At 44.1% G+C, this 22260-nt stretch overlaps 2 protein-coding genes across 4 annotated transcripts in view; both read left to right on the top strand.

The window, feature by feature from the left end:
• Nucleotides 1-22260, top strand: part of LOC147703524 (membrane-spanning 4-domains subfamily A member 4A-like) — a 1156223-nt gene that overhangs the window by 898210 nt on the left and 235753 nt on the right. The gene's annotated exons all lie outside the window — the stretch shown is intronic.
• LOC147703525 (membrane-spanning 4-domains subfamily A member 4A-like) overlaps nucleotides 1-22260 on the top strand; it is a 345084-nt gene that overhangs the window by 87071 nt on the left and 235753 nt on the right. Inside the window, exon 3 of the mRNA XM_086931894.1 lies at nucleotides 14946-15074. Coding sequence (XP_086788020.1) covers nucleotides 14946-15074 — 129 coding nt within the window. The remainder of the gene's footprint in view (nucleotides 1-14945; nucleotides 15075-22260) is intronic.

The following is a 22260-nucleotide window of genomic DNA, read 5'->3' as shown; positions in this document are numbered from 1 at the left end:
CTGTGTCCACCTCAGGTGGGGTAGTTCCCGGGAAGAAGCAGAATTTGTTTCCTTATATGGTTGAGATACTCGTTGTTGCACTCACTGTGGACCAAGGCTGTGTGAAGCAAATAGCTGTGTTTATCTCTTTTATTATATGAGAATTTTGAAGAAAATGCACTTCTCATGCTAGCCCTGACCTTGTGATCCATGTCAGAATCGAGGAACTTAATGACGTAAAGAAGGTGTTGCGTTTAATGAAGATGCCTTTCGTCTTTGACATAATACTGCCCTGTTAACCAGGTCAAATGTTCCTGTACGATATCCATAAGTGGAGTAGAAATCATTTATTGTACAATCATTTCCCAGCAGATGGTATGGCACAGGCTTTGTTTTTGGTTCAGACCATACAATCCTGTCTTAAATCTTTTTTGGCTGATATTTGAAATGATCGTCTGACAAGACCTGTATTCTACAAATCAATTATTTTAAATAATGGTGATGGTAATGCAAACATCAGCGCAGACGAATGGAGCCAATTCTTATCAACACACTTTAAAGACAATAGCACAAAGGATGACCGTTCTGAAGCCACAGCTCAGCCAGATCAGCAAACTCGGCGATTCCATGTTTAGAACTCAGGAGCCCAAGACGACCAGACCTCAGTTACTCATCCACTAAAGTGCCAGCAGTGCCAACAAATAAGGGCCCGGCAAATAATAATGACTTACCTTCGGAGTCCATTAGGATATCGGATGAGTTAAAAAACAGGATTTCATGTTCCATATAGAAAGCCAGGTCTGAAGGAGCTCCAGGGCTAAACGGTCTTCCCCAGGCCATGTTTAAATTAGACGTGGCTCTATGGTCAACTTACCTGACCCCCCTGTTTCTCCATTGCTGGCTAAACAACATTGTCCCTGAGTCCTGGCGAGGTGATATCATTCACCCAATTTACATAGGCGGGAAGAGAAATGACCCCAATAATTACAGAATGATAGCACTCCTAGATGTAGAGTCCAAACATTACACCAGAATTTTATTAGAAGAGTTGCAGGGCTGGGCCGATTCAACAAAGCGCCTCCCTTTTAACCAGATCGGATTTGTGGCTAACTCCGGCACATCAACTAATTTATTCCCCTTAACTGTCCTGAGGGAGAAAGCGGCAACCCAACAAATCCAGTTGCACTGATGTTTTGTTGATTTTAAAGTGCCCTTTGACCGCGTACCCCGGGCCCTACTGTGGCAAAAATTAGAGTCCTGGGGCATAGCCCCAATCCTTTTACAGGCAATCGTCCAACTCCATTCGGAAACATGGATCAGAATCAAGCTGGGTGAAGGCTCCCACGTGTCCAGGAAAATCAGATCCAATTCCGGCATAAAACAAGGCTGTGTGCTGGCTCCACTCCTTTTTAACTTGTTTATATCAGACCTATCTCCGTCATTAGATAGTGTCAACTGCCTTCCCCCTCAACTAGATGGAGCCCTCATCAGCAAGCTGCTCTATGCCGATGACTTGGTGTTGCTAAGTCAATCAAAAGTGGGCCTACAGATGCTTCTCGGCTAACTGCTTCCCTACACTATAAAAAATTCCTTAGAACTGAACCTGTCCAAAATCAAAACAATATCTTTTGGGAAGCGAAAAAGGCCACGCGGTGGGTGGTTCTTTAACAAAACAAAACTCGAATCAACATCCTACTATAAATATTTGGGCTTTTTTTTGGATCGCAGATGTTCTTTCATCAAGCAAAAAGTAACGCTAAGGACCAAAGCCCTGTCATTAGAGGCTGCCACCGCAAAACTATCAAAACAGCTACTTGGCCTAAGTCTAACACCCATGCTGAAAGTGATGAAGGTGAGAATAATTAACTCTCTGTCGTACTGGCACGAGATTACTAAGGGCACAACTAGCTCTTTATTAAACAAACTAACAACCAAAATCTTTAAACGTGCCTTTCTTCTGCCTAAATCAAGTTCACCATCGCAGGTTCGACTTGAACTGGGTCTACTGGATCATCATGGCGTTGAGGCTGGTGCGTTTATAAAGTTCTGCAACAGACTGCGTCATTCAAGGGAGTGCTCCTTGGAGACCAGACTTTGGTGAGAAATAGCGAAACCCCAGACTAGCCAGAAGTCCTGGCAACACCTGGACAACAGCTTAAAACTTCTAGGAGTCAAAGAACTCTGGGCAACAACCCCCTCCCAGCTGATGCTAAAGGCTGCTATCAAGAAGAGCGTCCGATTGTGGTCTTTTCATTCAGACAGGGCAACAAGGAAACACGCCTGGGCACTAATTTCTAATTTCAAACCAGGTGTTGAGTTGCCCTACTTATTAAGCACTTTTGCACTTTACTTGAAACAAAAGTTTTTAGCTCTAAGAATGGGTGACTGGCCATTTTTAAAGAACCTGCCCAAATTGCGTCGCTCAGGTAATTTCGAAAGTAGAATGTGGGGCTATCACTCCGTAGAAATGGAACATATAGTTTGTGCTTACCCCGCTATACTCACAGACAGACAGCTAGTATTGTGGGGCAAATGGATCAGGCTAGGAGTTCGAACATGACGCCAGGCCATAATAGCAGCCTTAAACCCTGAAAACATCAAGTTGAACATTGGGCTTACTAAATTTGTCAACAAAGCGCCAAAGCTACTGGAAGAAATAGCGCCACCATATCTCTTTTATTTATGCAGGGCGGCAGCCAGCTTGCTGGATTAACAACAGAACCCTAGACTGCTAATATCAGCCGAACTGTTCAAGGTCTACCAGGTGAAAATTATCTGCCCACAATGCATCCAAAGGTTTTAAGTGATTTATTAGTTTTGCATTCTATTTTTAAACCAGCAGTACCTTCTTTAAATAAAAAAGAAAGGATCATGTTTTCAAGTTGACCAGCATCTATATACAACGCTCTTGTGGGTGTCTTTCCAGCGGTTCTTTTTATGATGAACTGAGCAAGTTTTAATTTGTAATGGTTTTAACCAAACAATAAAGAAAATACAACCAAACATATATTTCAAATATGTAAGACTTAATAAATATAGATGCATGAATTCACGTAGCAATAGTATGTCTTTTTAGCACTCCTTTTCCTAGTCTGCTAAAGATGTGACTGTGGGCCAGAGAGTTACCAATGCATTAATAGAGTCTGCAGGCCAACTCTCTTTACAGAAATTGAGTTTAAGGTAAATTGATGATAAGTATGCTATGGTAAACCGATTTACCTATGTATGTATTTAATTGTTTTGTATAGCGCTGGATTTTAATTAGGGCTCCCGGTTTTATGGTATTTATTTTTTTGACATTATCGTCTGTAGTTATCTGTATTTATTTTTTGTTCATTTTTTCTGTCTTTATCTATTTTTATTTTGTGTTTTCTGTATAAATAAAGGTGTAAGGGGTATTTTTCCACATTTATTTGACTGACAAATTTATACTCACATTTGAATGTCCAAAAGATTTCAGTGGTATGCAGAGCAATAGAGTTATCGAAACACATTTACATTTTGTTATAGCCAAAATAACTGTAGATCTGCACTTCATTAAGCTTAATTAGGAAATTGATTGTCTTTTTTCATCTTCCCTACCTCTCAATCTATACACCTACTGGCCTGGCCCTCATGATTGAAAGTGGAAAAAAAATCATCAGAAGAAAGCTTATTTTCTGTAATACAGACAGAAAAAGCAAGATTTTTCTGTCTGTAGTTATCTGTAAAAAATCAGTAAAAACTGAAAACTGGGAGCCCTAATTATGATAGGTGGCCACTTCATAGAAGTCATAACAGTACCAAAGGTCGTTCTAGATTTATCAAATTCCGATTCTGGGCATGGGAATGTGCACATATTATATGGTTAGAGAGCACTTGATGATTATTCAACTCCGGCATGGGGTAAAGGTCACATTGCAATCACAAGAGCCCTTACTGTTTGTTTTGGAGAGTGTGGGGCTCTTTAAGAAAAGGATGAAAACATTTATTTCAGAAATAGATATTCATTATGAGGTACCCTCTATCCATATAAATTGGCTTATGATTCAATTTTCAGGGTTTAGCTTAAATCAAATGTTGATTAGTTTATGAAAATTCAACCCTGAATTGGTGGAAAGGCATTTCCTTTCACCAACCAAGCAGCCACTTCATCAAAAAGGAGATTGGAAAAGATTTTAAGAATTTGCTGTGCCAAAGTTTAAATATCGACCTGTGCTTTTATCAACTTCACAAAATTGATTACCAATATATCGCCAAGATTTGAAGTTAAATGAATCTATACTTCTCTGTGCAAGCATACCTTGACCACATGTTGATAGTCAATTCTGTGCAGGTCAATATTCCTAGGTATTGACTGTCTTTATAATACTATTAAATATTTTGCAATGCAGGAGTTAGGACTCAATCCGATATTGGTACAATTCCAAGAGCGCTGCTCCCTTGACATTCCAACTTTCCTACACTCAAAATGTGTGTGTGGCACATGATGAATATATTCATATTTGTCTACAGAAGTGATTCCTTATTTTACAGACTAATCCCAAGAGCTTTAAAATAGTTCTTATCCTTGGCCATGTGGATAGGTGTATCTTGGAGAATGATGCTGTAACTGCAAATCTCTGTGTATGGTAATCCCTGACTTGCAACTGTAGTTTCAGATGTTTTGTCTCAAAAAGTCAGTCCTTATATGGTCTCCAGGTTTGTCTTTTGGTGAAAGAAGAGAAGCATTTGTTTTAGATGTCCTTGAGTCCATTTGTTACCAATACTTCACATATACATAAAGTGGACTCTGGTTACTTCAAGGGCCTTCTCTCTCACCTCAATCAATTGCCTGTTTAGTGTATTATTCATCCTCCTATGGAGTTCATTCATTGCAGTGCATGAGGAACTATTATATATTTGAAAAATACATTCCATCTTTACACACTCACCTCTTTATATCAACATGCATTCTATAGAGAAAGCAGTCCTTTTTTGTAATTTTTTTTTACAGCAGTAGGCCTTTTTGATTTCTTTTTTTGTCAGAACTTGAGTTTTAACCTGATGCTAAGATAGCTGAATTGCTTTTCATCTTTACATATCGGGACGGGCTGAGGCCTGAATGTCCATCTCGTCTTGCCATATCCCAGCTCCTTCTCAATCCAGCTTTCCATGTTCTTTCCATGACTGTTGCTTTTCTGCTGCTGGGTTGCTGCATACATTTTCAGCTTGCCCAGCATCTCCCTTGATGCTGATGCATTAATTTACCTGCTTGGGCTCTTGTTTACCAATCACAGCACCCAGTGGAAGCACAATGAAGCAGCATCAAATAAGTGGAACGTTATAAAAAATCTACTTGGCCAAGGAACCGGATTCTTCAGGAATTAACTTGTCTCATATGAAAAAATCCACTTGTTCCATCTGGGGTCATTAAGCGAGAAGACAAGTCATGTCAGCGTTCAGAGCTCTGATTATACCTTCTAATATTATGTCAGGGTTCGGCTTCTAGCTATACCCTGGTTCTTCCACAATTTCAATGAATCTGAACATGCCATGGTATTATTTATGTTAATTGTTAGAACAGTCACATGCACTTTTTTATAAATGGGCTCTGTGTAGACCAGCTGTTTGATCAGACTACTGCTCTAAATATGTCAGCAGTTTAGCTGTGCAGGAGTTCCACTTATAGTCAAGTTCAGGATATATCATTATTTTATTGTATCATTACTTTCTTTTTTACATTTAGTTTCTGAAGAAGCGGCCTATAAATTGCTCTGGTAAATTTGCTTTTAAGCATTTTCTCTATTTCCAAAAATGTTGCCATAAATAAACTCGGATTACATCTGTGAGCTATTGCTTACATGGCCAACTGTGGCTCAATGAGACAATCTGACGTTCTTAACTTGAACACCATCTGTAATTGCAGAATGAAACACTTCATTTTAATCTTCCTTTGTTCCCTTGTTTATAATGACTGTGCGCATATATTAGGAAAGATAAATGACTGGTTTACCTTTTACAAGTACATAAATGCATGATCTTGTAAAGTCATAATGTTATGGCCAGATTATTAAAGCTGTTTACACATGGAAGTTTGGGAAGACCCATGCAAAGTTGGTTCTGCAGTCATCAAAGGATTTACTCACATGATGATGTTCACAAACCTACTTAGAGTGGCTGGAGGAAGTAGAGACAAAATGGTAGATCCAGTGTTGAATTGGTCTGAGTTTGTGCAAGCTCACAAAGTTAAACGTTGAAGGACATTCATTAATTCCTATCACAACTGTTCCTACCTTGGAAAAACATGAAAATGTACTCGTAAGAAGACAGGTCTCGAAACAGCATAAAAATGTTATCAAACCTTCAGGTCTAGTGACTTGAATAATTTTCTTGAACTAACTAAAATGCTCTAGACTCATAAACTGGTCTCAAATTGTGTGATTCGGGGAAAATATTTTATTTCTCGAAGCCGCCTTTATCTTCGTTATCACATATGAGAGCACCTTCAAATATGTGAGTGCAGCATGCCTACTTGTACAAAAAACAATTTTGTTTGATTTAATAGACTAAGCTTTTGCTCCAGAATGTAGTCCACATATAGACTACACATGACCCCTGACTTTTTCGAAAGCATGATGTGGTAAGGCAATGTTATTTACAGACAGCACATTTTCCCTTGACATAGCCAACAAATTTCCCACTGACAGGCAGTTTTAATGATAAAACCATGTAGTGTACAAAGCATAATGTGTGGAATTCGAATTTCGGCGAATATTTATCATTTGCACAACACCAAGTAAAGTGTTCAGATTTGTTTTGGTCCTTTATAAATCTGTGCTTCCATCAGACTTCAGAATTGAAAAAAAGTGCTTTCATAACTGCTTTTACCGTGAAACACCTGTAAAGTTCATTTACAAGCTATTTAAGTTTTGTATTAAAAAAACTGACACTTTACACCCTTACCTTGGCGATCGGTAATAATAGTCCCATATATAACATGCATTTACAATGCAATGGTCTTGGCATTCTTAAAGTTAGAGCTATTGGCATTGCTCATAACATTTTTTTTTTTTATTTATGTTTTTGTTTTTAAAACATAAATAAATGGCTATGTCATCTACAATGCCAATAGCAGGGCAGGACAGCAAGCACAACCAACGAGGGGGGGGGGGCAGGAGAGCAAGCACAACCAACGAGGGGGGCAGGACAGCATGCACAACCAACGAGGGGGGGGGGCAGGAGAGCAAGCACAAGCAATGAGGGGGGGGCAGGACAGCAAGCACAAGCAACGAGGGGGCAGGACAGCAAGCACAAGCAACAAGGGAGCAGGACAGCAAGCGCAAGCAATGAGGGGGCAGGAGAGCAAGCACAAGCAATGAGGGGGCAGGGTCAGGAGAGCAAGCACAAGCAAAGAGGGAGCAGGGGCAGGAGAGCAAGCACAACGAACGAGGGAGCAGGGGCAGCAGAGCAAGCACAGCGAACGAGGGGGCGGGGGCAGGAGAGCAAGCACAACGAACGAGGTGGCAGGGGCAGGAGGGCAAGCACAACAAACAAGGGGGCCGGGGTAGGAGAGCAAGCACAACGAACGAGGGGGGGCGGGAGAGCAGGCACAACAAACAAGGGGGGCAGGAGAGCAAGCACAACGAACGAGGGGGCAGGGGAGCAAGCACAGCGAGGGGGCAGGGGAGCAAGTACAGCAAGGGGGCAGGAGGGGCAAGTAAGGCATATGACATGTTAGGAGAGCAGTCTTTTGGAGGAGGGTGTTTGTGGAAGAGAAACTGAAAGTGCAGTTTGCAGACTTTACATTATTTCACAAAGGTGATCCAGCTTAATTTTGATGTTATGTGGGTCTCCTTAGCACAACCCCAACAGGAGTGTGAAACCGTTTGTAGAAGCAAACATCACATTATAAAAAAACATCAATTTTAGGGGGCAGAAATGCAATTAAGTGCAAAATCGCCTGTGGGTAAACACCGGGAAGAGTGCTTAAGCTCTTTTTTGTACAATAACGCATTTATATGTAAAATCATATTCAGGTGATAGATTTCCCATAGCGCAACATCAAAATGAGGAGTAAAAGTCACGTTTAAGTGCAATATCTCAGTAAGGTGCAAAATCATTCTTTGTTTAATATCAGCATGAGACTCTCTTAGGTGTAAAAACATGTAGAGGAACAAAAATCACATTTAGGTGCACAAACACAGCCCAGGTGCAAATTATGCTTTCTGTAGACAATTGTTGAAAGGGGCTGACACAAATTCACCAATGGTTGAAGTGAGATGACATAAAGGCCCTTTCTGAGTATGTTTTGGTGCTGATGCCATCAAGTCAAGTAGTCTATAGCTAGAATTAACAAGCACAAGCAACGAGGGGGCAGGAGAGCAAGCACAAGCAACAAGGGGCAGGAGAGCAAGCACAAGCAACAAGGGGACAGGATAGCAAGCACAAGCAATGAGGGGGGGCAGGAGAGCAAGCACAATCGACGAGGGGGGGCAGGAGAGCAAGCACAACCAGCGAGGGGGGGGCAGGAGAGCAAGCACAACCAGCGAGGGGGGCAGGAGAGCAAGCACAACTAGCAAGGGGGGGCAGGAGAGCAAGCACAGCCAATAAGGGGGGGCAGGAGAGCAAGCACAACCAACGAGGGGGAGGGGCAGGAGAGCAAGCACAACCAACGAGGGGGGGGGGCAGGAGAGCAAGCACAACCAACGAGGGGTGGGGCAGGAGAGCAAGCACAATCCAGCGAGGGGGGGCAGAAGAGCAAGCACAACCAGCGAGGGGGGCAGGAGAGCAAGCACAACCAGCGGGGGAAGGAGAGCAAGCACAAGCAACGAGGGGGGGCAGGAGAGCAAGCACAACCAGCAAGGGGGGGGCAGGAGAGCAAGCACAACCAGCGAGGGGGGGCAGGAGAGCAAGCATAACCAGCGAGGGGGAGGCAGGAGAGCAAGCACAACCAGCGAGGGGGGGGACAGGAGAGCAAGGACAACCAGCGACGGGGGGCAGGAGAGCAAGCACAACCAACGAGGGGTGGGGCAGGAGAGCAAGCACAACCAACGAGGGGGGGGGCAGGAGAGCAAGCACAACCAACGGGGGGGGCAGGAGAGCAGGCACAACCAACGAGGGGGGGCAGGAGAGCAAGCACAACCAACGAGGGGGGGCAGGAGAGCAAGCACAACCAACGGGGGGCAGGAGAGCAGGCACAACCAACGAGGGCGGGCAGGACAGCAAGCACAACCAACGAGGGGGAGGGGCAGGAGAGCAAGCACAACCAACGAGGGGGGGCAGGAGAGCAAGCACAACCAACAAGGGGGGGCAGGAGAGCAAGCACAACCAACGGGGGGGCAGGAGAGCAGGCACAACCAACGAGGGGGGGCAGGACAGCAAGCACAACCAACGAGGGGGAGGGGCAGGAGAGCAAGCACAACCAACGAGGGGGGGCAGGAGAGCAAGCACAACCAACGAGGGGTGGGGCAGGAGAGCAAGCACAACCAGTGAGGGGGGGCAGAAGAGCAAGCACAACCAGCGAGGGGGGCAGGAGAGCAAGCACAACCAGCGGGGGGAAGGAGAGCAAGCACAAGCAACGAGGGGGGGGCAGGAGAGCAAGCACAACCAGCGAGGGGGGGGCAGGAGAGCAAGCACAACCAGCGAGGGGGGGGGGGGGCAGGAGAGCAAGCACAACCAGCGAGGGGGAGGCAGGAGAGCAAGCACAACCAGCAAGGGGGGGACAGGAGAGCAAGCACAACCAGCGAGGGCTGCAGGAGAGCAAGCACAAGTAACGAGGGTGGGGCAGGAGTGCAAGAACAACCAACGAGGGGGGGCAGGAGAGCAAGCACAACCAACAAGGGGGGCAGGAGAGCAAGCACAACCAACGAGGGGGGCAGGAGAGCAAGCACAAACAACAAGGGGGGGGCAGGACAGCAAGCACAAGAAACGAGGGGGCAGGACAGCAAGCACAAGCAACAAGGGGGCAGAACAGCAAGCACAAGCAACGAGGGGGCAGGAAAGCAAGCACAACCAACGAGGGGGGGCAGGAGAGCAAGCACAACAAACGGGGGGACAGGAGAGCAAGCACAACCAGCGAGGGCTGCAGGAGAGCAAGCACAAGTAACGAGGGTGGGGCAGGAGTGCAAGAACAACCAACGAGGGGGGGCAGGAGAGCAAGCACAACCAACAAGGGGGGCAGGAGAGCAAGCACAACCAACGAGGGGGGGCAGGAGAGCAAGCACAAACAACAAGGGGGGGGCAGGACAGCAAGCACAAGAAACGAGGGGGCAGGACAGCAAGCACAAGCAACAAGGGGGCAGAACAGCAAGCACAAGCAACGAGGGGGCAGGAAAGCAAGCACAACCAACGAGGGGGGGCAGGAGAGCAAGCACAACAAACGGGGGGACAGGAGAGCAGGCACAACCAACGAGGGGGGGGCAGGACAGCAAGCACTTGTACTCTTAGTATTTCTTTTAACAATGCAGACCCTAAATGTATTTTTACATTTTGCATGTAATGTTGCCCTTAATAGTGTTGCACAGATTATTATTACTATTATTAATACTATTTGAATAGTGCTGGGCATCCAACACCTGATTTATGAAATGATTCCTTCAGCCAAACAGTATTTAAAGTGGTTTTGTAACCTTTATCCTTTTTTCAATTTACAAATATTATTTGGGTACATCTTATTTTATTTTTTTTTTAAATTTTTGAAAACCTTTATTGTGCATTAAAGCAGAACAAATACGGGCCTACAACCTACCGGCCGGCCACGAACACAGTTAAGCACCAATGCAACGTTACGGCGACATAGCATTACCCACTTTTAGGCGATCATTCAATTACACTGTATTCATCATAGTACCATGTCTCAGAATCAATGAAGGTTAATTTTAAAAGGTTTTTTAAGCAAGCATTGTAACAAGTCGTATTGCACCAAGTCTTTTGAAAAGAAAGAAAGAAGGATCTATGCGGGAGGAGCAAAACCATAGTTTCAAACATATGTGCAGGAGATGACCGCCAACCAGTGAGTTCCCCCCGGGCAGTAAGGCAACCATTCTCAGAGTCAGATAGAAGACCCCTCTCGTGCGCCACCCGAACCCTGCCGCCACCTAACCCCTAGTAAAACTAGACATGGACCCAGACCGAAAGTAAAAATAAAAAATAGGAATAAAAGAAGGCACCATAGAAATAATGACTAAGTTCTAACTACTAACCCCCCACCCTACACGCATGCGGAGGCTATGGCCTGCCCCCCCCCCCAGCAGTGTTTCTGTCGCCCAATAAACCCGAAATATAGCGAGAAGAAAGGAAGAGAGAGAGAGGAAGAGAAGAAAAGAAAAAAGAAAACAAAAGGTACCATGTGATATAGAGAGGGAGAGAAGGACACCCTAATCTTCAACTCTCAAAGACAAAAAGGGGGGGAGGGAGGAGGTTCAATTCCAGGCAACCCGGTCCCCGCCAGTTGTAATACATCCTCCACCCCAAGGTCAGGATAAACGGCAAGCATTAAGGCATTATAGGAGCGAAGCATTAAACAACAGCGAACACGTAAACTGGACACAAGATACAGTCCCAAATCCCGGCCCACCAGCTCAGCAGCCAATATCAGGAAAAGCAGCCTAGCCCTGACCCGAACGCGGATATTCACTCAGTCGCGTTGCCCAAGAGAGGCCCGCCCACCACAGAACAAAGGAGCAAAATGGCGAGAGGACAGAGGACAACAAAAAGGGAGCACAAAATGGCCACGATGAGACAGCAGGAAGTCCGTCGAGTGCAGCAGAACGTTCCATAAGTACACCAGGAGTACACGATGTTTTAATCAGGATAGGCAAGAGGCGCAGCGCAGGAAGAGAAGGCAGCCACGACGCTGCAAACAGTTCTCGAGGCATCCACAATAGAGAGTCTGGCCACAATGTTGCACACATCTCCTGGAGGGGAAACAAAGTGTTCCGAGGGGAGTCATCAGGCTGGTAATCCTGGGCGCCTGCGAGATAGTCAGGGAGCTCAGATGTGCAGCATGCAGGAGAGATCGTCGGCGCCCCACTCGTTGTAGGCAATGGCAGGCGGCAGCTGTGCAATTCCGAGGCATCGGTGCCCCAGCCCAACGTAGATGTCATGCGGTCCAGCTTGTCCCCCAGTTCTCGGTAGCAGTGTCGCACTTCTGAGCGGAGGTCACGCAGGGCTGACAGGACAGCGCCGAGAGAAATCACAGGCTGTAGTCCCTGGGTCTTGTGTCCCCGGGGGATCTCCAGAATCTCGGGTTTCCCTATAGCCAGGGCGGCACTGGTCTCTGGCTTGGAAGGGCTCAGTGCCCCACAAGACATGGCGGCGCACCGAGCCATCTCGACCAGGTTCCACGACGGGCACCAGTTTCAGGAGAGCGCCAGCGCACCCTCTTGTTACCACTGACTGAGTATTACACTCCGTGCCCCAAGACAATGCGTGTCAGTTAGACGCCACTTGGCAGTCCCGGGTAGCGAGGCATGGGGTCAACAAACAAAGTGCGACTCAAAATGGCCGGACCGTCCTCTCCTCGTACCTGGCACCTCAAACAAAGGCTCCGCTGTGATGGGGGTCCACGGCTCGGTAAACACTGCCCTCTCTCTGCCCACGTCGCGCCATCCCAGGTGACTATGCTCGGGCAGCGCCTCGCAGGGGCAACGCCGGTTACACTACAGTCTGCGCCGGCGGAGCACTCCGGCCGGCTTCAGGTTCAGGAGGCACGGAAGGAGGAGCCCACGGAAGCGGGGTCCAGGGCCGGGAGCTAGGAGGCAGATTTCTTCGGCTGCCGGGCAGGTCCAGGGTCCGGGAGAGCACCGCCGTGATCAGCGCCGTTTCGCACACAGTCTGCCGTCGAGTGTGCCAGGATTGTGATCAGGATGTCGGCACGGCAAAAACGGACTGGCGGAGCCGGGAGCCTACAGGTCCGCTCCGATCGCCATCTTGGCTCCTCCCCCCGGGTACATCTTATTTTTGAAACATTCACCGATCTTGCTTCTAGTGTGCAGCATGCATGTTCACATAAAAAGAAGCACTCTGGGTACATAATTAGCCACAAAATATTACAGTTTAAAACATGTGTACATCTTTTTATACTGGATCCACTGCTAGTAAGACAAGCTGACCTTACAGCTGATTGTATTTTCTTAGAGATGCTTATCCTAAAAGTAAAGCTTTGCTGTATTGAACCACATATACAGTTTCAGACATTTTATACAAACAGATGCTTATCTTGCCAGCAGACAGTCCTATTTCATGTAACCATGCAGAGGGTACAAGAATCTGGCCTCCAAATATTTCATGCTTGGTGGCTCCTGTGATGCAGCCACATTGTCCTCCTTTGGGGCTAGTGTTTAATTTGAGCTGGCGGTTGTGGGTGGGACCCACATTTGTGAAGACCTGCACTTAGTTTTCCTCAACAAACATTGATCCGCAGCAAGATAAAGAAAAACACAAAAGGAGACAGAGAAGAGGAAGTGAAAGACGGAAAAAAGAGATAACAGGAGAAAGCAGGGATGAAAAAGAACGCTGTGAGAATCAGATAAAGGGCAGGGAGTGCCTGGTGGTGAGTTAAAGGTGGAATCAAGACTACAAAGCTTTGCAATTCCACAGTCTAACCCTTGATAGCGCCGGCTGCAGGTTTCTGAGCAAAAGTCTGGGTCCTGACCTTATTCTGTTACAAATTAAGTATTTGGTGGGGCCCAGCACCTGCCCCAGAGCTATGCGCTTCTCTTGGTTTTCTGGCTCGGCTCAATCACTCAGATCCTCATCATTCATATATTTCTCCTTACAGAGTGGAATAGCATCTGTTGCCACGCATCCAAAACCTTGCATGGCTTAACAAAGCATTCCTTACCATGACTGTGCCATTACCACGAGTATTTGCAAATGAAATTAGCCAATGCACAAGTTACTTTAAATGATAATTTCACAATATTGATTAGTCATGTGGTGTAAGGACTGTTCTTGCAAAAGATGACCCAAGTAGAAACCTTTTAGTTTTGAGGTGTGCATTGAAGATTTGTGGACCCAGTTTGAGTCCTGAGGCTGCATCATACATAGACTCACATTGAGTCTACAGCTTTGCTCTCATTAACGATTGCCCCTTTATTAAGTTATTGAAGATTACTTCTCTTTCAATTAGTTTTGCTGTCACAAGATTTATTCAGGCAGCTCTGAACGTCAGAGTGAATGAAAGGTTGCCTGTGACCTTTAAATGGAAGGATACCTAGTCACCGCTATTCTAAGTATTTTTGTTTTAATATGTATATACTTGCATTAAAGAATTGGATTATAAATTGTTTACCTTTGTAACTAGTGATTGTTTGATATTGATGGTGTGCTAATGCTGTTGTTTGAATTTTATGGATTTCTAAGTTTTTTTAACCAAAATAATCTATCTGAATTACTGACTAATTAACCCGTTTTGTGTGCCCCAGCCATTTTTTAATTCTGTTAGTGGATTGTGTCCCTAGAATGTCTGCTGAAGAGCAGTTCCAAGAATTTATTTACACAGTCAAATGCGTAGAGGTATTATGTAATTGAATCCTGTAACAATATCCCTTGTGGATTGTCCCAATTGTGTAGAAATCCAAGGACTGTCATCTGCTGATCGTTCCACCACACATGTACCACATAAAATGTATGGACATCATTGGCCCGTCTACTCATATGTACAGACTACATACACAGTGCATGATGTACTGTTAGAAGGTAATTCACTGGATGCATAAAAAGTCAATTCACCTCAGAAGTACCAGTATGTAGTTCTCTAAGTCTTCCCCTTATCAATATGCACTCAACTGCATAAGTCATAAATGCACTTTGAGGCGGGATACATGACGTGTTATCTTTATTGGTTTAAAGTACCATGACTACATTTTGTGAAATATACCGTCTGTGTGCACCTCCCCCTCACTTGATTCAGTTTGCCAGATGGAAGTTGCATTATGGAACACATAACAGGAAACTGCTCTTATATATATTTTTTTTAAAACATTTTTTTTCTTTTTTGGCAGGTCACATTGATAGTTTGTGGCATTATTCAGATCTTTCTTGGAATTGCTCATGATGTCAACGAAATAATCTTTCATCGTTTCGGTGTTCCCCTCGTTGTGACCGGAACACCAGAATGGTCTGGGATACTGGTAAGTGATTGAGGAGACGAGCCACTTCCTCAGAATGAAGTGCATGCTCAGAGGGAAAGTGTGTTAATGGTATATGGTTGTGTTTGCATTCTCTAATCTCTATGTTATATTCTCTAAATTGCTCAAAAAGGGACATTACCAGACAGCTTCTGAGATCCACTTTCGTGTTCCCATTTCCATTTCGATAAGTTAGGGTTGTGTGACATTAGCCCATGGTGGCTAGAGCAATGCCACCTTTTAATGTTAACCACTGTGTATACACATGATCCTCAATTACATTTCCCATATATCATGTGTAAATTTATTTTGTATGAAAATCCTGAAAATCTGGCATGTCTCCAGTCGTCAAGGGTCAACATCGAACATCCATGCTGTTACAGGACAATCCAAAAACCTCCTGTCTTCAGATCTCAGTCAAATTGGTGTCATGGACTGATGATTGTAAAAGGAATGTGGGGGTTCTTTCAGTGGTTATCAGTTAACTAAATGGTATCACATTCACTGGTGTTTTTTTCCCTCAAAAGATCTGAAAGTCATTTTGTTGCCTGTTCAACAGCTTTAAACCACTGCTCATCATTACCATAGTGAACTGTATGAGTTTGAGGGAGCAGTAGTGTGAGTATGGGTGAAGTTTGTGTATGCAAAGAAGTGTTAGAATTTGTATGAGGTGTTTGTAGTGTGAATATAAGTATGAATCGTAATCCATTCTATTCCCATGGGGATGACAATCTATACAATTTGAGGCATTAATGCCCTCCCGAAACTGCGCCTGGTGGGCAGAGCGAGCTAGCCAATACTCCTCCAAGGGCAATCAGGCTGGTTCTACTTAACCTTTTAAAATAAAGCCAAATATTGCATTTTGAAAGACAATTTTCTCATACATTTACTAAAAGTTGTAGGCTCTGATGACCCACTCATGAAGTATTCCAATACTTTCACGGCGTACCAAGCAACACTGACCTTCTCCAGGGGTGTTGACTTTATCATTTATCCCATGAAAGGTTTGAAAACATGGTGTAGCAAAAGTTCCCAAGTTTATGTGCAAATAATCCGAGACAGGTCAGAAAATGCAGATTTTTACAAGGTCTGTGATTTTTCGTAGCACATGCTGTTATTTTTCAGAGCGTCATTTCACTTCCTCTTACTATTCCCATCTTCCCCTCACAGAGGAAAATGTAAAAAATCCTAAATCTCACAATCACATACAATAGACATCAGAGCTAAGAAAGTTTTATAGGCGCATATAGAACTGCTAATAGTGGACAACAACAGGGACCTTACATATTCGGACAGCAGACACGTTCCATCAGTCTCACAGAAAAATATCTGTCAGCAATAGTAATTATCATTCAAACATCAGAATTAGATATATATTTGGAAATGAAAAAAATGTTTTACCCTCTGCAAAGATGCACTCTCAAGACAGGCATTTTATTCAGAACAGCAAAATCAGCAACTTCCAACAAATTAAAAATATGTGGCCTAACACGTTTTGGACTAAGCAGTCCTTGCTCATAGGCAAATGTACAACAAAGCAGAGACATCATTGCAGCCACCTGATTGCCATTAAATACAGTTCGCCCTCCTGGGCTTCCCTCGAGTTCAACAGATGCATGATGGTAAAAGTAGTTCTGCTCAATACAATTTACACCCAGTGGGTCTGCCTACGCTGGCATTTCAGATAAATGTGAAAACCTAGAGTGGGCTAATCCAATGTCCCATTACTGAAATTGCTGGAAATTATTGGAACCTATTGATCCCAAAATTACGAACAATCAAAGTTATTCAGGACCCGCTGGGATCTGCGGTGGTGCTTTCCCACAGCCGGACTAGCCGTAATTCATGAAACAAAAATGTTGCCCTCGCCAAAGATGCACTCTCCAGACAGGCTTTCACCTTTTATTCACAACAGCTAAATCAGCAACTTCCAAAGAGGTAAACATATGTGGCCTTACACGTTTCAGGCTAAACAGTCCTTGTTCACAGGCTAAATGTACAGTGATGATGTACAATGAAGTAGAAAAATCATTACAGCCAGCTGATTGCCATTAAATACAGTTCCACCTTACTGGGTCTCCTGTGAGTTCTACAGTTGCATAATGGTAACAGTAGTTCTGCTCAATACAATTCACCCCAAGGGTCTGCCATTGCCAACATTTCAAAGAGATGAAATTCAAAACCCTCGAGTGGGCTTATCTGATGTCCCATTTCTGGAAGTGCTGGAAATTAATGGAACCTGCTGATCTAAAAATGACGAACAATAGGAGTCATTCAGGGATCTGCAGTGGTGCTTCCTCATGGCCGAACTAGTCGTAATATATAAAACCAAAATGTTGTCCTTTGCAAAGATGCATTCTCAAGACAGGCTTTCACCTTTTTTTCACAACCAGCAATTTACAATGAATTAAACAAATATGTGGCCTAATACGTTTTAAACTAAACCACCCTTGTTCACGGTTCACTGACACAATCTCGACCCTCACAATATCGACCTACACAAATATCAACACACTAATATCGCATGCAAAAATATCAACTAGCTCACCATGGAAAATACAAAAATATTGTATAAAAAAAACCAATAACAAAAACATTGAGTACAAAAATATCGTAAACATAAATATTGTTAAATTTAAATAATGCAAGTTAACAAAAATATCGACTTTCACAATATTGACAACATAAACATCCCTCAAATGTAATTAATTTTTAACCTAAACATTAAATACACTCATTTAAATATTACCTACTGGCGGTCGCCAGTCTGTAGTTATAGTTAGGACCTATTATCCATAGGAAATCTGCAACATTCTATTTGGAATAACTTTGGTGCCAGTTGACTAATCTTTGCGAAATTTTCAAAACCTGTGTCCCGCTCCGGTCCGCTCCTATTCTGAAAGTCTCAGGGTGATTCGTCAAGCAGGGGCCAGGGCCGAGAAAAAAGGGGGTCCCAAAACGTGTTTTCCCCATGCAATTTTCCATAGGGACCTTTAGTCGCAGCTACAGCCCAAACTGCTGAATAGAATTGCACCAAATTTGGTAGAAAGGTAGACCTTAGTTCAGAGTTGTGTCTTTTGCTTAAATGGTGTAAATCCATTCAGTAGTTCCTGAGAAAATCAAAATCAAAATCACATATATATCTATGGCCACGCTGGATGCACGCACCTTGAGCGCACACTGAGCGCACCCTCCCGATCACGAGCTGCATGCTAATTGGCTGTCAACTGTCTGTAAACTCTCCAAACCAGGAATTGTTGGCAGACATTTTGTGCCTTGGTAGAAGCGAGGCTGAGGAAGTCAGTGGAACCAGTGTGTAACACTTATAAAGTAGGCAGGGTAGAAATACCCTGACCCTCTAGACCTGCTTAGGGGGTCCCACAAGGACCCCCAGGGCTGTAAAATTATTATTATTTTTTTTTAAATGGCGAAATGCGCGCAGGGTGCGCAGATCCTGCCGTACAAAATAAAATAAAATGAAGCGCAGGCTTTAATAATTAGCCCCCGGGGGGACAAATCCTGGGGGCAAAAGTTTGTAGTTTTATGGGGGGCCCAGAGGGCCTCCCCAGCCCCGGGGACCACCACCCCCCAGGGTTTTTTGAGAATGGTTGGGTGGGCTGAAAGGCCCCCCCAAGCCCCCCCGGGGACCACCACCCCTTGGGCTTTGTATGTTGTGGAGGGGGGCCGCGTGGCCCCCTCCTGGAGCCCTCGAGGGCCCTGGGGACTGCCACCCCCAAGGGCCGGCTCGTGCAGTGTCCCGGGGTGCGCACCCACAGACACTGCTGTTTGCAATGGCAGGGCGAGAGCCGAGGCTCTCGCCCTGTCATAGCAGACTTGGTTTGGATTTTGAAAGACAGAGCAGGGAAACCTACTCTCGATTTCATAATGCAAACCATTTTGCTTTTCCACATGGGGAGATGCATGTTTGCAGCTTCCAGTGTGGAAAAGCAATGCTGGCTCCCGAAGGACGCGAGGAGCCGCCTGGGACCGTGGGGGCATTGGGGCTCCTGCCACAGCCCCCAACGTTATGAGCCCCAGGGGATGGGGTCCCCGGTGAGAATACAAATTAGTGATGTATGCTATTTTATTTTAACCGTAAAATTAGGAGTGGCGCACCCTGCACAGTGCTCAGCGCGGCCCCTGGTGTGCACACATTGGGTGCACGACTCCTAAGGTGTAGGGTGCGCAACTCCAGCGCGTTGGCTGCACAATTTCTCCCGCGTTGGGAGCGCGACTCCAAGCAAAAACAAATAAAATATTTTTCAGATATACATCAAGCTTATGTCTTTAGATCATGGGTGGCTCTAAAAAGAGCCGTTGTGTCTATTGACAGATTTTGGTACCTACAAGTAAGTACTGATGGAGAGTCTAAAGTTCATGAGGAAGACTCTGTTTCCCTCATAAGTAAAATGTACAACATCTCTCCTATAGATGCCATCCATATTAAAATGCAGATTGTTGTGGTTGACGGGGCAGGTTCAGGTTCATAAATTTAGCAGAGTGAGAATGGAAGGGCATTCCTTTCGTGTTATGGCAGCTCAACAGTGGAACGGACTCCCTCTGAAGCTCCGGTTGGAGACGTCAGAGCTTGTATTCCACAAAGAGCTGAAAACTCACTTGTTTCCCAAAGATTAGGACGGGGCTAGCCGACTGACCGGTCGTGAAGAAATAACAATGGAGTGGAGTTGATTATGGCGATCTACAGCGCGAGGACACACTAGTCAGTGTAACCAGGCGCTTTACAAATTTAATTATTATTATTATTATTATTAAATGGACCCCATTCTATTATCTTGGAAAAAAGCAGAAACTGATTTATTGACATGTTTCCTACCTTTCTCAATCTGTGGACACAATTGATTGGACCAGTTCCATTCCTGCCTTTGGCATATGTTAGAATAGACAAAGGCAGTTTGGGGGAAAAGTGACATCAATTCTCCAAAGGTGTCCTTCATAAGCATTTCCAGACCTACCCCAGTCAAAGTGCCTAGGTCATTGCCACCACAGTGCATAATTATGAGGTCAGGGTGTTGGAGATGCAAAAAGGATTTTACCAATGGCATCAATTGGTGCCACTTTAACCCTCTCTGCCCAATCCATTTAATGTCTACATTTGGCAAAGCTAGGTATTTGTCAATGCCTTTTCTGCATACCTTTGGCTTCAGAGACTATAGCTGTGTCCCACAATCCACATTCAAAGCATCTTGAAGGGAGGTCTGGATGCACTCAGATGGTCTTTGTAAATGAAATGGCAGTTTGAAAAGTAAGATTTTTCTTAAATGGTGGATAAGATGCAGTTTTAAAAAAAAAGAAATGATTGGTTGTTTGACAACATTCTAGACTGAAAACTAGGGTGCATGTTTCTGTTTTTTAGAAGCATGTTTGTTATTGGTTAACAAAAACTGTTTGAAAGGAACATTACATAGGATAAGCTGATATTTTTAAAAGTCAAGCCCACTTGCTGTTTGGATTTGCAACATTCCGTGCTGAACCTTTGACCTGTGTGTTCAGTTGGGTGTTCCATGAACTGTTACTATGGTAACAGGCAGTAAGCAGATTGGGGGAAGAGTTGAAATTTATGTGAATTGGAAAGGGTTGAAATGTGTAACCAATATAAATGTGTGTTAGCTTTTGAATTATTGTGGGAAGCAATGTGTTTTGATATTTACATGTATATATGTGCAGAATTCGAGGGAAAGTTTGACATTTTTTTGTTTTGCTAAGAGCAGTGCAATACAGACATTCATAACATTTCCAATTGTACCTATTGAAGGATTGCAATAATTTCAATCATTGTTCTTTGAGAATCTTTGCAGACATAAGCCTGTGCTTACCTCCTATCACTCTCATGCAATTTTTCAAACAATCAACTAGCAATATGTTCTTATTGTAACAGTCTGCCAATACCTAAGCACTTATGGGGAAAATTTAGAAGCATCCTGTGCTAACAATATGTCACTTTTTGTAACATAGTTATAGCTCAAGACACTCTTTCATATTTACAAAGAGAGGAAAAGGTACTCTGTGTACCTTTTCTTCTCCATGTAAATACAACCTCATCATACACACCACTTTGCGTTGAAAGGGGGTTCTATAGGTGTTGCTGTGCGTGTTTGCACAGAACACTCATAAAACAAGACACATCTCCAGATTTATCATAAATCATAAATCTGGACATGTGTATGAATGCTGCACCATCTTCCAATTGGTGTAGCAAGGCACAAGAAGGAGAATTGTTTTCATTCCTCCTCATTTTTTCTCTTTCAATATATGCTACGATGCAGAGCATACATTGAAGAAGAAAAATGCCTTCACTGATTGTTTTTGTGCAGGAATTTGTGTTTCCCTGCACAAAAACAAACTCCACAAGGCACAGATATCTTTGTACCATGGTGCAAGGGTGCCTGTGTCTCCACATTGCTGCAGTTTAAGCAGCAGTGCAGAGGGAAGCATAGACTTGCAACATATTTATGGACATATGTTGCATCCCTGTGCTTCGGAGGTACCATAGCATGCTGTAGCTAAAGAGCTTACAGTGCCATGCTGCAGCACTTCATTATAGTTCTGCACTTACACATTCACCATACACCATAAATGCATTGTTTCAATCAATGATGCACTACACATACATTCATCTAAACGTTCACACACTTGTATACAAATGTAGATTTTTTTAAACCAGAGTAGTTAGTTCTAAAAAAGAACTTTTTTTTTCTTTTTGTAGTTTTATAAAAAAAAAGTTATTTCTTTGAACAATTTTTTTTTTAACAGGAACAAAAAGTCAACGGGACAAACAAAACTATGAACTTTGGGTGAAAAATAAATAAATCTAGCAACAATGGTTATCGATTGCCCTGCAAACTAGGTCTACTGATTGCTCCCCATAGCAGATTAACCGATTACACTGCACACAGTGCATTTTTACTTTTCCAAACTGTGGACGTATGTCCGGATGGGAGGTTGAAGGTGATGCCCCAGAGGTACTTGCAGTTGCCTGTGGTGGAAGAGCAGTTTGGTGGAGTCTTCTGTATTCTTCGTTAGCGTAATTCACTGGATGCAGGAATTGTAGGTGCTTCCACATGCTTGCAGTGCCACAGGAGTATTTCTTATTAGGATCTCCTCTGGATAACACAGCCTTGCAAATCTTACATGTCACCTTGGTGGCATTCACTTTTTTTTGTCCCTCCGG

Source organism: Lissotriton vulgaris, chromosome 7 (genome assembly GCF_964263255.1).
Source record: "Lissotriton vulgaris chromosome 7, aLisVul1.2, whole genome shotgun sequence".
Classification (NCBI taxonomy): Eukaryota; Metazoa; Chordata; class Amphibia; order Caudata; family Salamandridae; genus Lissotriton; species Lissotriton vulgaris.
The sequence above is the reverse complement of the archived record's forward strand: the minus strand, read 5'-3'. Positions and strand labels throughout refer to the sequence as shown.